Consider the following 17,161-nt stretch of genomic DNA (forward strand, 5'->3'; position numbering starts at 1 on the left):
TTAGCCAGATAGGAGGATGTTAGCTAGCTAGTTAGCATTAGCCTAGTGTTACTTAGCCAGATAGGAGGATGTTAGCTAGCTAGTTAGCATTAGCCTAGTGTTACTTAGCCAGATAGGAGGATGTTAGCTACCTTGTTAGCATTAGCCTAGTGTTACTTAGCCAGATAGGAGGATGTTAGCTAGCTTGTTAGCATTAGCCTAGTGTTACTTAGCCAGATAGGAGGATGTTAGCTAGCTTGTTAGCATTAGCCTAGTGTTACTTAGCCAGATAGGAGGATGTTAGCTAGCTTGTTAGCATTAGCCTAGTGTTACTTAGCCAGATAGGAGGATGTTAGCTAGCTTGTTAGCATTAGCCTAGTGTTACTTAGCCAGATAGGAGGATGTTAGCTAGCTTGTTAGCATTAGCCTAGTGTTCCTTAGCCAGATAGGAGGATGTTAGCTAGCTTGTTAGCGTTAGCCTAGTGTTACTTAGCCAGATAGGAAGATGTTAGCTAGCTTGTTAGCATTAGCCTAGTGTTACTTAGCCAGATAGGAGGATGTTAGCTAGCTTGTTAGCATTAGCCTAGTGTTACTTAGCCAGATAGGAGGATGTTAGCTAGCTTGTTAGCATTAGCCTAGTGTTACTTAGCCAGATAGGAGGATGTTAGCTAGCTTGTTAGCATTAGCCTAGTGTTCCTTAGCCAGATAGGAGGATGTTAGCTAGTTAAGATGAGCTACTAGCCTAGTGGTAGGCTATTCTAGCTATTCAGCCAGCTGATTAGTAACTTACATATGAAATAAATGGGGGAACTATCTATACAACATATATTTTCTTAAACACAGTGACTAATATACACCGAAATAATCTCAAGAGCTATAATGTTTTGGCTATGTTGTCTAGCAAGCTACCAAAGTCAAAAACATAAATCAGAACACAGCCTCTCTATTCTCTCATGGGATTTCAGGTCCTCTGACTGGGAAAATGTCTTTCCACAATGAGAGCAGTGGTATGTCTTCTCCTCCTGTGTTTTAGTATGTTGGTAGGGCTTTTCTCCTGTGTGTGTTCTCTCATGCTTTTTCAGGCCCCATGATCGGGTAAAACTCTTTTCACACTGGGAACATTGGTAGGGCTTTTCTCCTGTGTGTATTCTTTCATGCATTTTCAGGCTCCCTCGATGGGTAAAACTCTTTTCACACTGGGAACATTGGTAGGGCTTTTCTCCTGTGTGTGTCCTCTCATGCTCCTTCAGGCTCCCATACCACATAAAACTCTTTCCACAGTGGGAACAGTGATAAGGCTTCTCTCCTGTGTGTGTTCTCTCATGCCCAACCAGGGCCCCTAACTGAGTAAAACTCTTTCCACAGTGGGAGCAGTGGTAAGGCTTTTCTCCTGTATGTATTCTCCCGTGCATTTTCAGACTCCCTAAATGAGTAAAACTCTTTTCACAGTGGGAGCACTAATGTCGTCTCTCTGGTTTGGCCGTCTCTGGGTCTGGTTCCCCTGAAGGACTCTTCCCGCTGTCAGAGTGAGAGTCTGGTCTCTCTCCTGCCAAAGACAGACATATCATTTAGCTAAACAGCGACCTGAATGAAACCTCCACATGATAAAACCGTCTTCCTATGAGGTTTAATCCAGACTATATCCCACAATAGACTGAAGTCAATCTTCACAACACAATAAAAAATAAACTTGAGATGTAGAGCTTCAAATCTAATCTTGCTCTCATGGAATGTCATGTTTTAGGCTTATCAGAGCTCTATAATAATAGATAATGTCATGTTTTTAGGCTGAGCAGAGCACTATAATAATAGATCATGTTTATAAGCTGATCAGAGCTCTATAATAATATATCATGTTTTTAGGCTGATCAGAGCTCTATAATAATAGATCATGTCATGTTTATAGGCTGAACAGAGCTCTATAATAATAGATAATGTCATGTTTATAGGCTGAGCAGAGCTCTATAATAATAGATAATGTCATGTTTATAGGCTGAGCAGAGCTCTATAATAATAGATAATGTCATGTTTTAGGCTGATCAGAGCTCTATAATAATAGATAATGTCATGTTTTTAGGCTGATCAGAGCTCTATAATAATAGATAATGTCATGTTTATAGGCTGAGCAGAGCTCTTTAATAATAGATAATGTCATGTTTATAGGCTGATCAGAGCTCTATAATAATAGATAATGTCTTGTTTATAGGCTGATCAGAGCTCTATAATAATAGATAATGTCATGTACTCCTGAGTGGCGCAGTGGTCTAAGGCACTGCATCGCAGTGCTAACTGTGCCACTAGAGATCCTGGTTCGAATCCAGGCTCTGTCGCAGCCGGCCGCGACCGGGAGACTCATGGGCGGCGCACAATTGGCCCAGCGTCGTCCAGGGTAGGGGAGGGAATGACCGGCAGGGATGTAGCTCAGTTGATAGAGCATGGCGTTTGCAACGCCAGGGTTGTGGGTTCGATTCCCACGGGGGGCCAGTATAAAAAAATATGTATTCACTAACTGTAAGTCGCTCTGGATAAGAGCGTCTGCTAAATGACTAAAATGTAATGTAATGTCATGTTTTTAGGCTGAGCAGAGCTCTATAATAATAGATCATGTTTTTAGGCTGATCAGAGCTCTATAATAATAGATCATGTCATGTTTATAGGCTGAACAGAGCTCTATAATAATAGATAATGTCATGTTTATAGGCTGAGCAGAGCTCTATAATAATAGATAATGTCATGTTTATAGGCTGAGCAGAGCTCTATAATAATAGATAATGTCATGTTTTAGGCTGATCAGAGCTCTATAATAATAGATAATGTCATGTTTTTAGGCTGATCAGAGCTCTATAATAATAGATAATGTCATGTTTATAGGCTGAGCAGAGCTCTTTAATAATAGATAATGTCATGTTTATAGGCTGATCAGAGCTCTATAATAATAGATAATGTCTTGTTTATAGGCTGATCAGAGCTCTATAATAATAGATAATGTCATGTTTTAGGCTGAGCAGAGCTCTATAATAATAGATCATGTTTATAGGGTGAGCAGAGCTCTATTATAATAGATAATGTCATGTTTATAGGCTGAGCAGAGCTCTATAATAATAGATAATGTCATGTTTATAGGCTGATCAGAGCTCTATAATAATAGATCATGTTTATAGGCTGATCAGAGCTCTATAATAATAGATAATGTCATGTTTTTAGGCTGATAATAATACAGTGCATTCGGAAAGTATTCAGACCCCTTGACTTTTTCCACATTTTGTTACAGCCTTATTTTTAAATGCATTTTTTGATTTGTTTATTCTGATAAATCTAAACACAATATCCCATAATGACAAAGCAAAAACAGGTTGTTAGAAGGTTTTGCAAACTTATAAAAAAACAAACAAAAACAGAGATACCTTATTTACATAAGTATTCAGACCCTTTCTATGAGACTCGAAATTGAGCTCAGGTGCATCCTGCTTCCATTGATCATCCTTGAGATGTTTCTACAACTTGAAGGAATTGTCCGTAGAGCTCCGAGACAGGATAATGTCAAGGCACAGATCTGGGGAAGGTTACCAAAAAATGTCTGCAGCATTGAAGGTCCCCAAGAACAGAGTGGCCTCCATCATTCTTAAATGGAAGAAGTTTGGAACCACCAAGATTCTTCCTAGAGCTGGCCGCCTGGCCAAACTGAGCAATCGGGGAAGAAGGGCCTTGGTCAGGGAGGTGACCAAGAACCCGATGGTCACTCTGACTGAGCTCCTCTGTGGAGATGGAAGAACCTTCCAGAAGGACAACCATCTCTGCAGCATTCCACCAATCAGGCCTTTGCGGTAGAGTGGCCAGACAGAAGCCACTCCTCAGTCAAAGGCACATGACAGCCCGCTTGGAGTTTGCCAAAAGGCACCTTAAGGACTCTCAGACCATGAGAAACAAGATTGAACTCTTTGGCCTGAATGCCAAGCGTCATGTCTGGAGGAAACCTGGCACCATTCCTACGGCGAAACTTGGTGGTGGCAGTATCATGCTGTGGGGATGTTTTTCAGCGGCAGGGCCTGGGAGACTAGTCAGGATCGAGGGAAAGATGAACAGAACAAAGTACAGAGAGATCCTTGATGAAAACCTTCTCTAGAGCGCTCAGGACCTCAGACTGGGGCAAAGGTTCACCTTCCAGCAGGACAACGACCCTAAGCACACAGCCAAGACAACGCAGGAGTGGCTTTGGGGCAAGTCTCTGAATGTCCTTGAGTGGCCCAGCCAGAGCCCGGACTTGAACCCGATCTAATATCTCTGGAGAGACCTGAAAATAGCTGTGCAGCGACACTCCCCATCCAACCTGACAGAGCTTGAGAGGATCTGCAGAGAAGAATGGAGAAACTCCCCAAATACAGGTGTGCCAAGCTTGTAGCATCATACCCAAGAAGACTCGAGGCTGTAATCGCTGCCAAAGGTGCTTCAACAAAGTACTGAGTAAAGTGTCCACCAGGCTTTCACCTCATCAGCCTGGAAGCAGAGGCTACATACAGGGAAGATCTCAATTGGATCCTCCTGGGTGCAGAAGAGGTGGATTTGGGGCTCAAAAACAACACTTCTTTCCAGACAAAGTATTTAAGGTATTATTTTGGTTGCTTGTAACTTTTTATTTAAACCTTTTTTGGGAGTACATACCGGTGGGACAGCAGTGCTGATCATAGTTGCTCAGCGAAACTCAATTCTTTGCTTAGTCCAGAACGTATTTTGACATTATTAAGCTTGAAAAGGAGGATCTCCATATTGAACGTCTCCTGTAAGCCCAGATTCTGGTTCAAACGGTTCCTTCAGTCCATTATTAGGCTACTTAATATAGTTTTTACAATTTCTACATTAAAAAAGAACATAATCACATGTATCACTTCAGTTGAATGCCGTTTTAAAACCACGTCTCAGTTCAACAACAGTTAGTGATACTATTTTTAAGACAGCACTTACTGGTGTTAATTAGACCTTCAGTCTCTTCCTCCTCCTCCTTCAATGTGACAGTTATCTCTCCCTCCCTCTTCACTCCAAAAACGGCATCCTCTTCTTTCACTGTAACATCCTCCTCCTCTTTCACTCTGAACGCGTCTTCCTCTTCTTTCACTGTAACGTCTTTCACTTCTTCTTTCACGGTAACAGCTTCACCCTCTACTTCTTGTTTTACTGTGACATCCTCCTCATCCTTCTCCTCTTTCACGACAATGTTCGGCCAAAGACCCTCTTTCTCCGTCCAGCATACCTCCTCTTGTTTAGCAGGAGGATAGTAGCTTAGTGAGCTCATGGTCGGAGATGTTAGCATTAGCTAGCTATAGCAACATAAATATTACATTCAAGGGGTAACTAGCTAGCTATACGACATAAGGTGACAGGAGTGCTTTTAAAACACACTGGATAATATACACGAAAGCGTCTAAGAGCTTGAAGCTAACAAGCTACGGAGTTGGCTAACTAGCTGTTGTTGAAGAAGCGTTCCGTCCACTAGATTATACGTCACACTCTGACAGCATCGCCTGAAAGACGCACATCGCCATCTGCTGACAGGAGTGGGTAACGCAGTTGAGTTTATTTATTATTGTTTATGTCCAATACTTATAAATATATTATTCTCTCCTTTTGGAACCAATGGAATGGTACCTTTAAAAGGGGCAATCAGCAGCAAAAACAAGTTCTCCGCCACTGTTTCGGTGAAAAGCTCAGGGACAACCCTGGAGAAATGGAACCACTCAAATTCATAGACAGATGCAAGGATTGACCGTCCATGATATCACAATGATTGGTTTTAACCATGTTTTAAGGTTTTACAGTGTTTGTTTACATTTACTTTGTTTACAAACATTGGTATAAAACAAACTTATATTTTGGGTGCTGACGGGGTACGACAGTTGGACTAAGCTCATGAGGCATTTATAAATTATATTCTTCAAGAATCAAATGGCTATTATATCATTCATTTATAAGTCCACACATGGATGTAGCAACTGCAGATTGCCTCTTTTGGTATGAAGCTCACCTCAGATATTTGTAAGTATTGTATATTTTCCATAATGTGTGAGACCCAGGTGTGAACTGTAGAGTCTCCTGTGTTTTCTATGTCTGTGATGCAGGTTTTATGTGTATATGAAGCAATTGGGGCAATACGTCATTCAGGCACTTGTGAGTGCCAGTTGGTGTGTGTGTGTGTGTGTGTGTGTGTGTGTGTGTGTGTGTGTGTGTGTGTGTGTGTGTGTGTGTGTGTGTGTGTGTGTGTGAGTGATGTTGGGCTGAAGCTACTGACCCGGAAGTTGATGGAAAAGTTATTAATTTCCAGTGCAGCGTTGTAAGGCACTGCATCGCAGTGCTTGAGGCGTCACTACAGACCCGGGTTCGATCCCGGGGCTGTGTCGCAGCCGTCCGCGACCGGGAGACCCATGACGCGGCGCACAATTGGCCCAGCGTCGTCCGGATTAGGCCGGCCGGGATGTCGTTGTCCCATCGCGCTCTAGCGACTCCTGTGGCGGGCCGGGCGCATGCATGCTGACATGGTCGCCAGTTGTATGGCGTTTCCTCTGAAACATTGGTGCGGCTGGCTTCCGGGTTAAGCGAGCAGTGTGTCAAGAAGCAGTGTCGGCTTGGCGGGGGTCGTGTTTCAGAGGACGCATGGCTCTCGACCTTCGCCTCTCCCGAGTCCGTATGGGAGTTGCAGCGATGGGACAATACTGTTTTGTTTTTTTCTCCATTTAACTAAGTAGCTAACAATATTATATTGAGATGTATAAAGAGAAGCATGTGTTGATAAATGAACATTTTTAATGAGTGAGAATTTAAAACAAACTTAACATCTACTACACATCTGTATTTAGGCAATTTCTGATTCATTCAGTCAAACAGACAGATAATAAGCATTTAGGTCTAACACGTACAGTGCCTTGCAAAATTATTCATCCCGTTGGCGTTTTTCCTATTTTGTTGAATCACAACCTGTAATTTAAATGGATTTTTATTTGGATTTCATGTAATGGACATACACAAAATAGTCCAAATTGGTAAAGTGGAATGAAAAATATAACTTGTTTCAAATAATTCTAACAAATAAATAACGGAAAAGTGGTGCGTGCATATGTATTCACCCCCTTTGCTATGAAGCCCCTAAATAAGATCTGGTGCAACCAATTACCTTCATAAGTCACATCATTAGTTAAATAAAGTCCACCTGTGTGCAATCTAAGTGTAACATGATCTGTCACATGATCTCAGTATATATACACCTGTTCTGAAAGGCCCCAGAGTCTGCAACACCACTAAGCAAGGGGCACCACCTAGCAAGCGGCACCATGAAGACCAAGGAGCTCTCCAAACAGGTCAGGGACAAAGTTGTGGAGAAGTACAGATCAGGGTAAAGAATATGGCACCACAACAAACCTGCCAAGAGAGGGCCGCCCACCAAAACTCACGGACCAGGCAAGGAGGGCATTAATCAGAGAGGCAACAAAGAGACCAAAGATAACCCTGAAGGAGCTGCAAAGCTCCACAGTGGAGATTGAAGTATTTGTCCATAGGACCTCTTTAAGCCGTACACTCCAAGAGCTGGGCTTTACGGAAGAGTGGCCAGAAAAAAAACATTGCTTAAAGAAAAAAATAAGCAAACACGTTTGGTATTCGCCAAAAGACATGTGGGAGACTCCCCAAACATATGGAAGAAGGTACTCTGGTCAGATGACTAAAATGACTAAAATTGAGGTTTTTGTCCATCAAGGAAAACGCTATGTCTGGCGCAAACCCAACACCTCTCATCACCCCGAGAACACCATCCATTCATGTTTTTCATTGGCAGGGACTGGGAAACTGGTCAGAATTGAAGGAATGATGAATGGCGCTAAATACAGGGACATTCTTGAGGGAAACCTGTTTCAGTCTTCTAGAGATTTGAGACTGGGACGGAGGTTCAACTTCCAGCAGGACAATGACCCTAAGCATACTGCTAAAGCAACACTCGAGTGGTTTAAGGGGAAACATTTAAATGTCTTGGAATGGCCTAGTCAAAGCCCAGACCTCAATCCAATCGAGAATCTTTTGTCTTATTTCTTGTTTGTTTCACCCCAAAACTTATTTTGCATCTTCAAAGTGGTAGGCATGTTGTGCAAGTCAAATGATACAACCCCCCAAAAAATCAATTTGTATTCCAGGTTGTAAGGCAAAAAAAATAGGAAAAATGCCAAGGGGGGGTGAATACTTTCGCAAGCCACTGTAACAATAGATAGATGTATATAATATATATATATATATATATATATATATATATATATATATATATATATATATATAATGAACATTCACTAATGGCGTTCCACATGCTATTTATTTTCAGATTTATATTAAAAAATAAGTTGCATTAATAAAATGCTTTATACAATCAGCACCTCTTACATGTTGGAATAATACTTTTGGGAACATCCATGAGGTAGTGAGTGTTCTTCATGTCAAAAAATTGTCAACGTTATCAGAACAACGTAATAAAATTTTCATACACCTTTATCTTGAAGAGAAGAACTACACAAATTAACTCAATGAAACGCAACAACTACATTCATGAGATTAAGGTTAAAATCAAGAAATACACATTCCACTAATCTATTTTATTATTTAAATTTTTAAATATCAAAATCATCTAATGACCATCTGACGGTTCATACAGTACTTGTATTCTATCAATCCAAATTATTAATAAAAATAGTAAATTGATTTTAGACATTCTTGAGAGGAAACTAAAACAAAAGTAGGCCTATTTTTCATATAAACATGATTTCATTAATAAAAATAAACATAAAAAACATAAGTCAGAACAGTAGTTTTCATACATCTTTAGCTTGAAAACTAGTACACAAATGAAGTCAATGAAACAAAATAAATAATTAAAGAGGTTTCAAGGTTAAAATCAAGAAATACACATTGTATTCATCAATTTAATCATTTACATGTTTTAAATATCCAAATCATATAATGAACATCTGAGGGTTCATACAGTACTTGTATTCCATCAATCCAAATTAAACTTTTTAAAATTGTAATTTGATTTTAGACATGATCATGTCTCGAGAGGAAAAAACTCAAACAAAAGTAAAGTCTATTTCTGAGTAAGATTTCATATTTTTTACATTTTAGTCATTTTAGCAGATGCTTTTATCCAGAGCCTTACAGTTAGTGAGTCAATACATTTTCATACTGGCCCCCCGTGGGAAAAGAACCCACAACCCTGGCGTTGCAAGCGCCATAATCTACCAACTGAGCTACAGGGGACAATATCATAAACAATATGGTTTCATTTAAAAATAAATAAATAAGTCAGAACACAGCCTCTCTATTCTGTCATGTGATTTAAGGTCCTCTGTCCAGGAAAGTATGTTAAGATTTCTCTCCAGAGTGTATTTTCTTCTTATGTTTGTTCAGGCTTCCTAACTGGGTAAAACTCTTTTCACAATGGGAGCAGTGGTGCGGTTTCTCCCCTGTGTGCGTCCTCTCATGTGATTTTAGGTAATGTGATCGTGAAAATCTCTTTCCACACTGGGAACATTGGAAAGGCTTTTCTTCTGTGTGTATTATTTTATGGTTGTTCAGGCTCCCTAACTGGGTAAAACGCTTTCCACACTGGGCGCAGTGGTAAGGCTTTTCTCCAGAGTGTATTCTCTTATGTTTGTTCAGGCTCCCTAACTGGGTAAAACCCTTTCCACAATGGGAGCAGTGGTGTGGTTTATCCCCCGTGTGTGTCCTCTCATGTGATTTTAGTTCCTGTGATCGTGAAAATCTTTTTCCACACTGGGAACATTGGAAAGGCTTTTCGCCTGTGTGTTTCATCTCATGTTTTTTTAGGTTCCCTAACTGGGTAAAATCCTTTCCACACAGGGCACAATGGTGTGGTTTCTCCCCTGTGTGCGTCCTCTCATGTGATTTTAGGTGCTGTAAACCTGTACATCTCTTTCCACACTGGGAACATTGGAAAGGCTTTTCTCCTGTGTGTATTCCTTTATGCTTTTTCAGGCTCCCTAACTGGGAAAATCTCTTTCCACACTGGGAGCAGTGGTGTGGTTTCTCCCCAGTGTGTGTCCTACCATGTGATTTTAGGTGGTCTGATCGTGAAAATCTCTTTCCACACTGGGAACATTGGAAAGGCTTTTCTACTGTGTGTATTCCTTTATGCTTTTTCAGGTTCCCTAACTGGGTAAAACGCTTTCCACACTGGGCGCAGTGGTAAGGCTTTTCTCCAGAGTGTATTCTCTTATGCTTTTTCAGGTTCCCTAACAGGGTAAATCTCTTTCCACACTGGGAGCAGGGGTGTGGTTTCTCCCGTGTGTGTGTCCCCTCATGCTGTATAAGCTTCCATAACCACTTAAAACTCAAACTACACTGGGAGCAGTGGTGTCGTCTCACTGGTTTGGCCGTCTCTGGGTCTGGTTCCCCCGAAGAACTCTTCTTGCGTCTGTCAGAATGAGAGTCTGGTCTCTCTCCTGCCAAAGACAGAGTATTTAGTTAAACAGAGAGATATCTAAATGAAATCTCCTGCTCTTCTTCCTATGAAGTTTAATCCAGACTAGATCCCTCATTATAAAACCGTAAATGTGAATCCTGGATGCTGATTGGTTGATAGTCATGATTCATGGGTAATCCCTGTAAAATGGGTCTAGAATGGTACATAAGGGGTTAAGTTAAGATGGGGCTAGAATGGTACATAAGGGGTTAAGTTAAGATGGGGCTAGAATGGTACATAAGGGGTTAAGTTAAGATGGGTCTAGAATGGTACATAAGGGGTTAAGTTAAGATGGGGCTAGAATGGTACATAAGGGGGTTAATTTAAGATGGGTCTAGAATGGTACATAAGGGGTTAAGTGAAGATGGGGCTAGAATGGTACATACAGGGTTAAGTTAAGATGGGTCTAGAATGGTACATAAGGGGTTAAGTTAAGATGGGGCTAGAATGGTACATAAGGGGTTAAGTTAAGATGGGGCTAGAATGGTACATAAGGGGTTAAGTTAAGATGGGGCTAGAATGGTACATAAGGGGTTAAGTTAAGATGGGTCTTCAGTTGAACAGTGATTAGAACAGGTGATAGATCCAGTGATGTATTTGATCATGTGATCCAGCACCAGCCAAGCGAGCCTCCCTGTTTAGCGTGAATGAAGTGAGTTGGGAACAACAATGTAAATTGTCTTAGAAGTCAATTTCACATAAAAACGTTATTTACATTGTAGTCACTGGCCCCCCGTGGGAATCGAACCCACAACCCTGGCGTTGCAAACGCCATGCTCTACCAACTGAGCTATGTCTGAACTCTGAAAAATAACATGCTCGCTGTGGTAGAGGTTTTATTTTGAAAAGGCAATTTTCTGCATTTATCAGAATCAGCCATCAGTCCGTAAACAGGATTACTAGAAACATTTTATATAAATGCTTATTGTGTATAACGTTGGACGGAAACTGTTTATTTGTCTACGGAATGTCCCTTTATTTGTCATGACTGATTTCAAGATTTTTATAATTTTCATAATATTTGTACCTTTATACCATCAATATCAATGGCGGAGACGCATAGAGATGGCAGCCCTCTGCACTTACCACTAATTCCTTTTTTTGCTAAATTGGCCGTATTGTACATTCCTCCACGTTACTCCTTTTTTTTGTATCGTCATCAACAATTTTAGCTTCAAGACGCCCCAAAAATAAAGAAATAAAAAAAGTTTATTGTGCTGATTTATTGGCACATTGAACTGTAGTTTACAAACTCAGTGGAAAAAATAATGACGTCATATCTGAATTCTGCCATCTTTATATTTGCCATTGGAATCTGTCAATGCTTACCTGGATACATGCTTGCTTTACCATTAAACAGTCAAGGAACTGTGTGACAAACCCTTGACATTTTTTGTATAATAAATGGAAATGTTTGTTTTTTTGGAGACTTCAGAAATACGTTGAAACAGTCCACGTGTTGAATTTCATTTGATATAATTCCCCAGAATCTAAATAGTTCCAGAATCTGTAGAGTTCCAGAATCTGAATAGTTCCAGAATCTGAATAGTTCCAGAATCTGAATAGTTCCAGAATCTGAATAGTTCCAGAATCTGTATAGTTCCAGAATCTAAATAGTTCCAGAATCTGTATAGTTCCAGAATCTGTATAGTTCCAGAATCTGTATAGTTCCAGAATCTAAACAGTTCCAGAATCTAAATAGTTCCAGAATCTGTATAGTTCCAGAATCTAAATAGTTCCAGAATCTGTAGATTTCCAGAATCTAAATAGTTCCAGAATCTGTATAGTTCCAGAATCTGTATAGTTCCAGAATCTAAATAGTTCCAGAATCTAAATAGTTCCAGAATCTGTATAGTTCCAGAATCTGTATAGTTCCAGAATCTAAATAGTTCCAGAATCTGTATAGTTCCAGAATCTGTATAGTTCCAGAATCTGTATAGTTCCAGAATCTGTATAGTTCCAGAATCTAAACAGTTCCAGAATCTAAATAGTTCCAGAATCTGTATAGTTCCAGAATCTAAATAGTTCCAGAATCTGTATAGTTCCAGAATCTGTATAGTTCCAGAATCTGTATAGTTCCAGAATCTGTATAGTTCCAGAATCTGAATAGTTCCAGAATCTGAATAGTTCCAGAATCTGAATAGTTCCAGAATCCGAATAGTTCCAGAATCTGAATAGTTCCATTCCTGATATTACTGACAGTGTTTTATAATGGTTTCCCACCATGATATTGTGATATGCATTCCTGTCAGTCATTAACTTTGTATCTGTTGATTTGTGAATGCTGTACATGCTAGCTAGTGGCTGTACTTTTCTCTCGTCATTGGGCGTCATTGGGCTAGCATGGCTATTCATGTCCCCTTTTATTGTTCATTTGTACTTTACAGAGGAGTTGGTGCTAGAGGTCTGCATAGGTCTAACAGACCCGGAATTCCTAGATCCGACCCGGGATCCGGGTCCCAAATTCTGACTTTTGTCTTGGATCTGATATAATTGCCACGAGTCTGGGGTATGTGCAATTAAAATGTATTTACCGACTGGACCCCTCCTGATGACCGCGTGGAGCTTGTTATCTGTGTCAGACCATTGCAACACAATAAAACGTACAGCTTATGTCCAGCTGAAACTGGTTCCGGCTGCTCACGTCACGTGCGCCTGCTGCTGAGGAGAGAGAGGGAGCGAGTGAACGGAGCCTTGGCCTAGGTTACTGTTCATTGCGAAGATGGAGGCCTTTTTCATTTAACTAAACGACAGTTAGAGGAGAAAGATTATAGTGAAAAGAAGCCTGCAAGGGGAATGTTTTATTTTGTATTATTTATTTTTTTGTCATTTTAGCAGACGCTCTTATCCAGAGCGACTTACAGAGGAAGGCCCTCAAAGACTCCAGCCACCCTAGTCATAGACTGTTCTCTCTGCTACCGCACGGCAAGCGGTACCGGAGCGCCAAGTCTAGGTCCAAAAGGCTTCTCAACAGCTTCTACCCCCAAGCCATAAGACTCCTGAACAGCTAATCATGGCTACCCGGACTATTTGCACTGCCCCCCCACCCCATCCTTTTACGCTGCTGCTACTCTGTTAATTATTTATGCATAGTCACTTTAACTCTACCCACATGTACATTTACCTCAACTACCTCAACTAGCCGGTGCCCCCGCACATTGACTCTGCACCGGTACCCCCCTGTATATATAGCCTCCCTACTGTCACTTTATTTTATTGTATATATAGCCTCCCTACTGTCATTTTATTTTACTTCTGCTCTTTTTTTCTCAACACTGTTTTGTTGTTTTATTCTACTTTTTTATTTAAAATAAATGCACTGTTGGTTAAGGGCTGTAAGTAAGCATTTCACTGTAATGTCTGCACCTGTTGTATTCGGCGCATGTGGCCAATACAATTTGATTTGATGATTTGATTAGGGTTAAGTGCCTTGCTCAAGGGCACATCGACAGATTTTTCAATTCTTAGAAACGTTTTAGCTGAAAAAGATGAGAACGTTGTTCAACTCGCTATTCAGGTTTGATGCAATTTCTCAAATTCGTATTATTTATTTTTGTATTTATGATTCGTTTTATTATTATTATTGTTATTGTAGGTGTATTTAAGAATCTAAACCAGTTCTTTATGTATGTTTTGTTTCATTTTGTATAAATTATTTCGTTGGCTAAATTAATTTCGAACTGTCTTTTGGACCCGTAAATATCTCTACTTGGGATATTTATTTTTAAATAGATAACTATGTTTTTGATAGATTATATAGTATTTTTCTGACTAAAATGACATACTTAGACAAAGACAATTAAACTAAACATTTACTACAAACATTGACATTCCACCTGCTCAGACCCACATGTTCCCACCATATCCACCCATCCTGTTTGTCTCACAATCTGATTTTCTCTCCTTCCTCATCCTTTGAATATCTCCAGTGCTTGTAATATGTTATGCCATATGGCTTCAAATTGAACTATTCTGTTTCTCTCTGTAGCCCACATTTTGTTCAATATTTAGATAATAATGCATTTGATTCATCCACTGTCTTAACGATGGAGGGTCATTTGATTCATCCACTGTCTTAACGATGGAGGGTCATTTGACTCATCCACTGTCTTAACGATGGAGGGTCATTTGAATTCCAGTTAAGCAAAAGTTATTTCCAAACGATTGACGAGAAAAGTAGGGTCTAGCTCATTGGGTGTCTCACCGCACCCCCGTATGCCATGTCTTGAAATATGAAGACAGACGGATGAGAAGTTAATTTATATTGGAAAACTTCTGACAGACAACTATCTAACTCCGCCCATAACTTTTGGACATTATAGCGCTCCCAGAAGGCATGAATCATAGAGTCACTGTTCGTCTTTCACTTAAGATATGACTCTGTTGTGCTGTAAAATGTGATCCTTGCGACATGGGGCCGTGCATAATCATGCTGAAACATGAGGTGATGGCGGCGGATGAATGGCACGACAATGGGCCTCAAGATCTTTTCACGGTATCGCTGTGCATTCAAATTGCCATTGATAAAATGCAATTCCTTGACATCAGCAAACCTTCTCGCCCAAACGACACCATACACGCTGTCTGCCATCTTCCCGGTACAGTTGAAACCTGGAATTTATCCGTGAACAGCACACTTCTCCAGCGTGCCAGTGGCCAGTGAAGATGAGCTTTTGCCCACTGAAGTAGGTTACGACGCTGAACTGCAGTCAGGTCAAGACCCTGGTGAGGATGACGAGTACGCAGATGAGCTTCCCTGAGACGGTTTCTGACAGTTTGTGCAGACATTTTTTGGTTGTGCAAACCCACAGTTTCATCAGCTGTCCGGGTGGCTGGTCTCAGACGATCCCACAGGTGAAGAAGCTGGATGTGGAGGTCCTGGGCTGGCGTGGTTACGGTTGTATGCGGTTGTGAGGCCGGTTGGATGTACTGCCAAATTCTCTAAAACGACGTTGGAGGTTTATCGTAGAGAAATGAGCATTCAATTTTCTGGCCAAAAAAAAAGAAATACTACCGATTTCGTAGTAGTTCCATTCTGAAGAAAACCATTTTTTTGTTCATTCCGTTCTACTGAACTGACCAGCAAAATAAAGTTATGAACCGGTTCGAACCCCCAAAAAATGTGTATATAGTTTCTTTCGGTTACTTTTCAAACCTCTAAAATATACATATTTTATACATTTAGCTCGACATAACATTTCTTCACCAATCAGTGTGGATAGAGCAGCTTGCTATGGAGCAGGTAAGCTATTTCATCTGTATGGGAAAGTCGTTAAGAGCTAATTGTATTTTGCCGTAACAGCATGGTTTAACCCCAATGAAAGACACACAATGTGCTGCCAGTCACTATGGACAGACCAGTGTAGGCCGCGAGATGCGACTGAAACTTTGCAGGTGGGGAGAGAGCGAGAGAGGATGGAGGAAGCTTGGCTTGAAGTGCTGGGCATCTTGTTATTACATGTATTATCTGAATTAGGCCCACAGAATTATACCTACGGAGGAGCGGCTTCTAGATCCAATTCAACCCCATTTTGTAACACAAAATGTGATTAAATCCAAGAGGGGGGGTAGACTGTATGTGCCCTGAACAAATATAGACTTGGTCCATTAACGTTTTGTTGGCCGCCCCCCACTCTTTGTAAATTCAACAATTCCTACAGAACAACCTATTAAAGGGTAGACCTTAATTAGAATGGCCCTTTAAAACCACACATCGGTTCAACAACTGCAGAGTTTGTGCTCCTGTTTTTAAGATATTACTCACTGTTGTTAATCAGATCTCCAGTCTCTTCTTCTTCTTCCAATGTGACAGTAATCTCCCCCTCTTCCTTTATTCCAAAAATGTCTTCCTCTTCTTTCACTGCGACAGTCATCTCCTCCTCCTCCTCTTTCACTCCAAAAACTGCATCCTCCACTTTCTCGTCTTCCTCTTCTTTCACTGTAACATCCTCTTCCTCTTTCACTCTGAACGCGTCTTCCTCTTCTTTCACTGTAACATCCTCCTCCTCTTTCACTCTGAACGCGTCTTTCTCTTCTTTCACTGTAACATCCTCCTCCTCTTTCACTCTGAACGCGTCTTCCTCTTCTTTCACTGTAACATCCTCCTCCTCTTTCACTCTGAACGCGTCTTCCTCTTCTTTCACTGTAACATCCTCCTCCTCTTTCACTCTGAACGCGTCTTCCTCTTCTTTCACTGTAACATCCTCCTCCTCTTTCACTCTGAACGCGTCTTCCTCTTCTTTCACTGTAACATCCTCCTCCTCTTTCACTCTGAACGCGTCTTCCTCTTCTTTCACTGTAACATCCTCCTCCTCTTTCACTCTGAACGCGTCTTCCTCTTCTTTCACTGTAACGTCTTTCTCTTCTTCTTTCACGGTAACAGCTTCACCCTCTACTTGTTTTTGTATTGTAACATCCTCCTCTTCCTCCTCCTCTTTCACTAGAGCTTCTTTCTCCGTCCAGCAGACCTCCTCTTCTTTAGCAGGAGGAGAGTAGCTTAGTGAGCTCATGGTCGGGGATGTTAGCTAGTTAACTAGTTAGCATTAGTGACTAGGCTACTGCTAATTTACCCAGCCAGCTAGCTGACTAACAACGTAAATATTAAATTAAATGGGGTAACTAGCTAGTAGATACGACAAGTGTGTTTAAAACACAGTGGCTAATATACACCGAAAGCGT

General features: G+C 40.8%; 1 protein-coding gene and 1 pseudogene across 2 annotated transcripts; both read right to left on the reverse strand.

The window, feature by feature from the left end:
* Nucleotides 1–501: 501 nt before the first annotated feature.
* On the reverse strand, nucleotides 502–5,411 carry LOC311123578 (annotated as a pseudogene). The gene is made up of 2 exons: nucleotides 4,939–5,411; nucleotides 502–1,525 (listed from the first exon to the last, which is right to left on the reverse strand). The product of its transcript is annotated as an uncharacterized misc_RNA (transcript).
* A 4,971-nt stretch (nucleotides 5,412–10,382) lies between these two features.
* LOC311123583 (uncharacterized protein) lies at nucleotides 10,383–16,998 on the reverse strand (the record flags this gene model as incomplete). The annotated part of the gene is made up of 2 exons (XM_084197821.1): nucleotides 16,447–16,998; nucleotides 10,383–10,463 (listed from the first exon to the last, which is right to left on the reverse strand). The coding sequence occupies exons 1-2, from the start codon at nucleotides 16,990–16,992 to the stop codon at nucleotides 10,383–10,385; spliced, it is 627 nt and encodes a 208-aa protein (XP_084053947.1). The 5' UTR covers nucleotides 16,993–16,998.
* Nucleotides 16,999–17,161: the final 163 nt, after the last annotated feature.

The sequence above is a fragment of the Coregonus lavaretus genome (assembly GCF_964263955.1).
Source record: "Coregonus lavaretus genome assembly, contig: HAP1_SCAFFOLD_135, whole genome shotgun sequence".
Lineage (NCBI taxonomy): Eukaryota > Metazoa > Chordata > Actinopteri > Salmoniformes > Salmonidae > Coregonus > Coregonus lavaretus.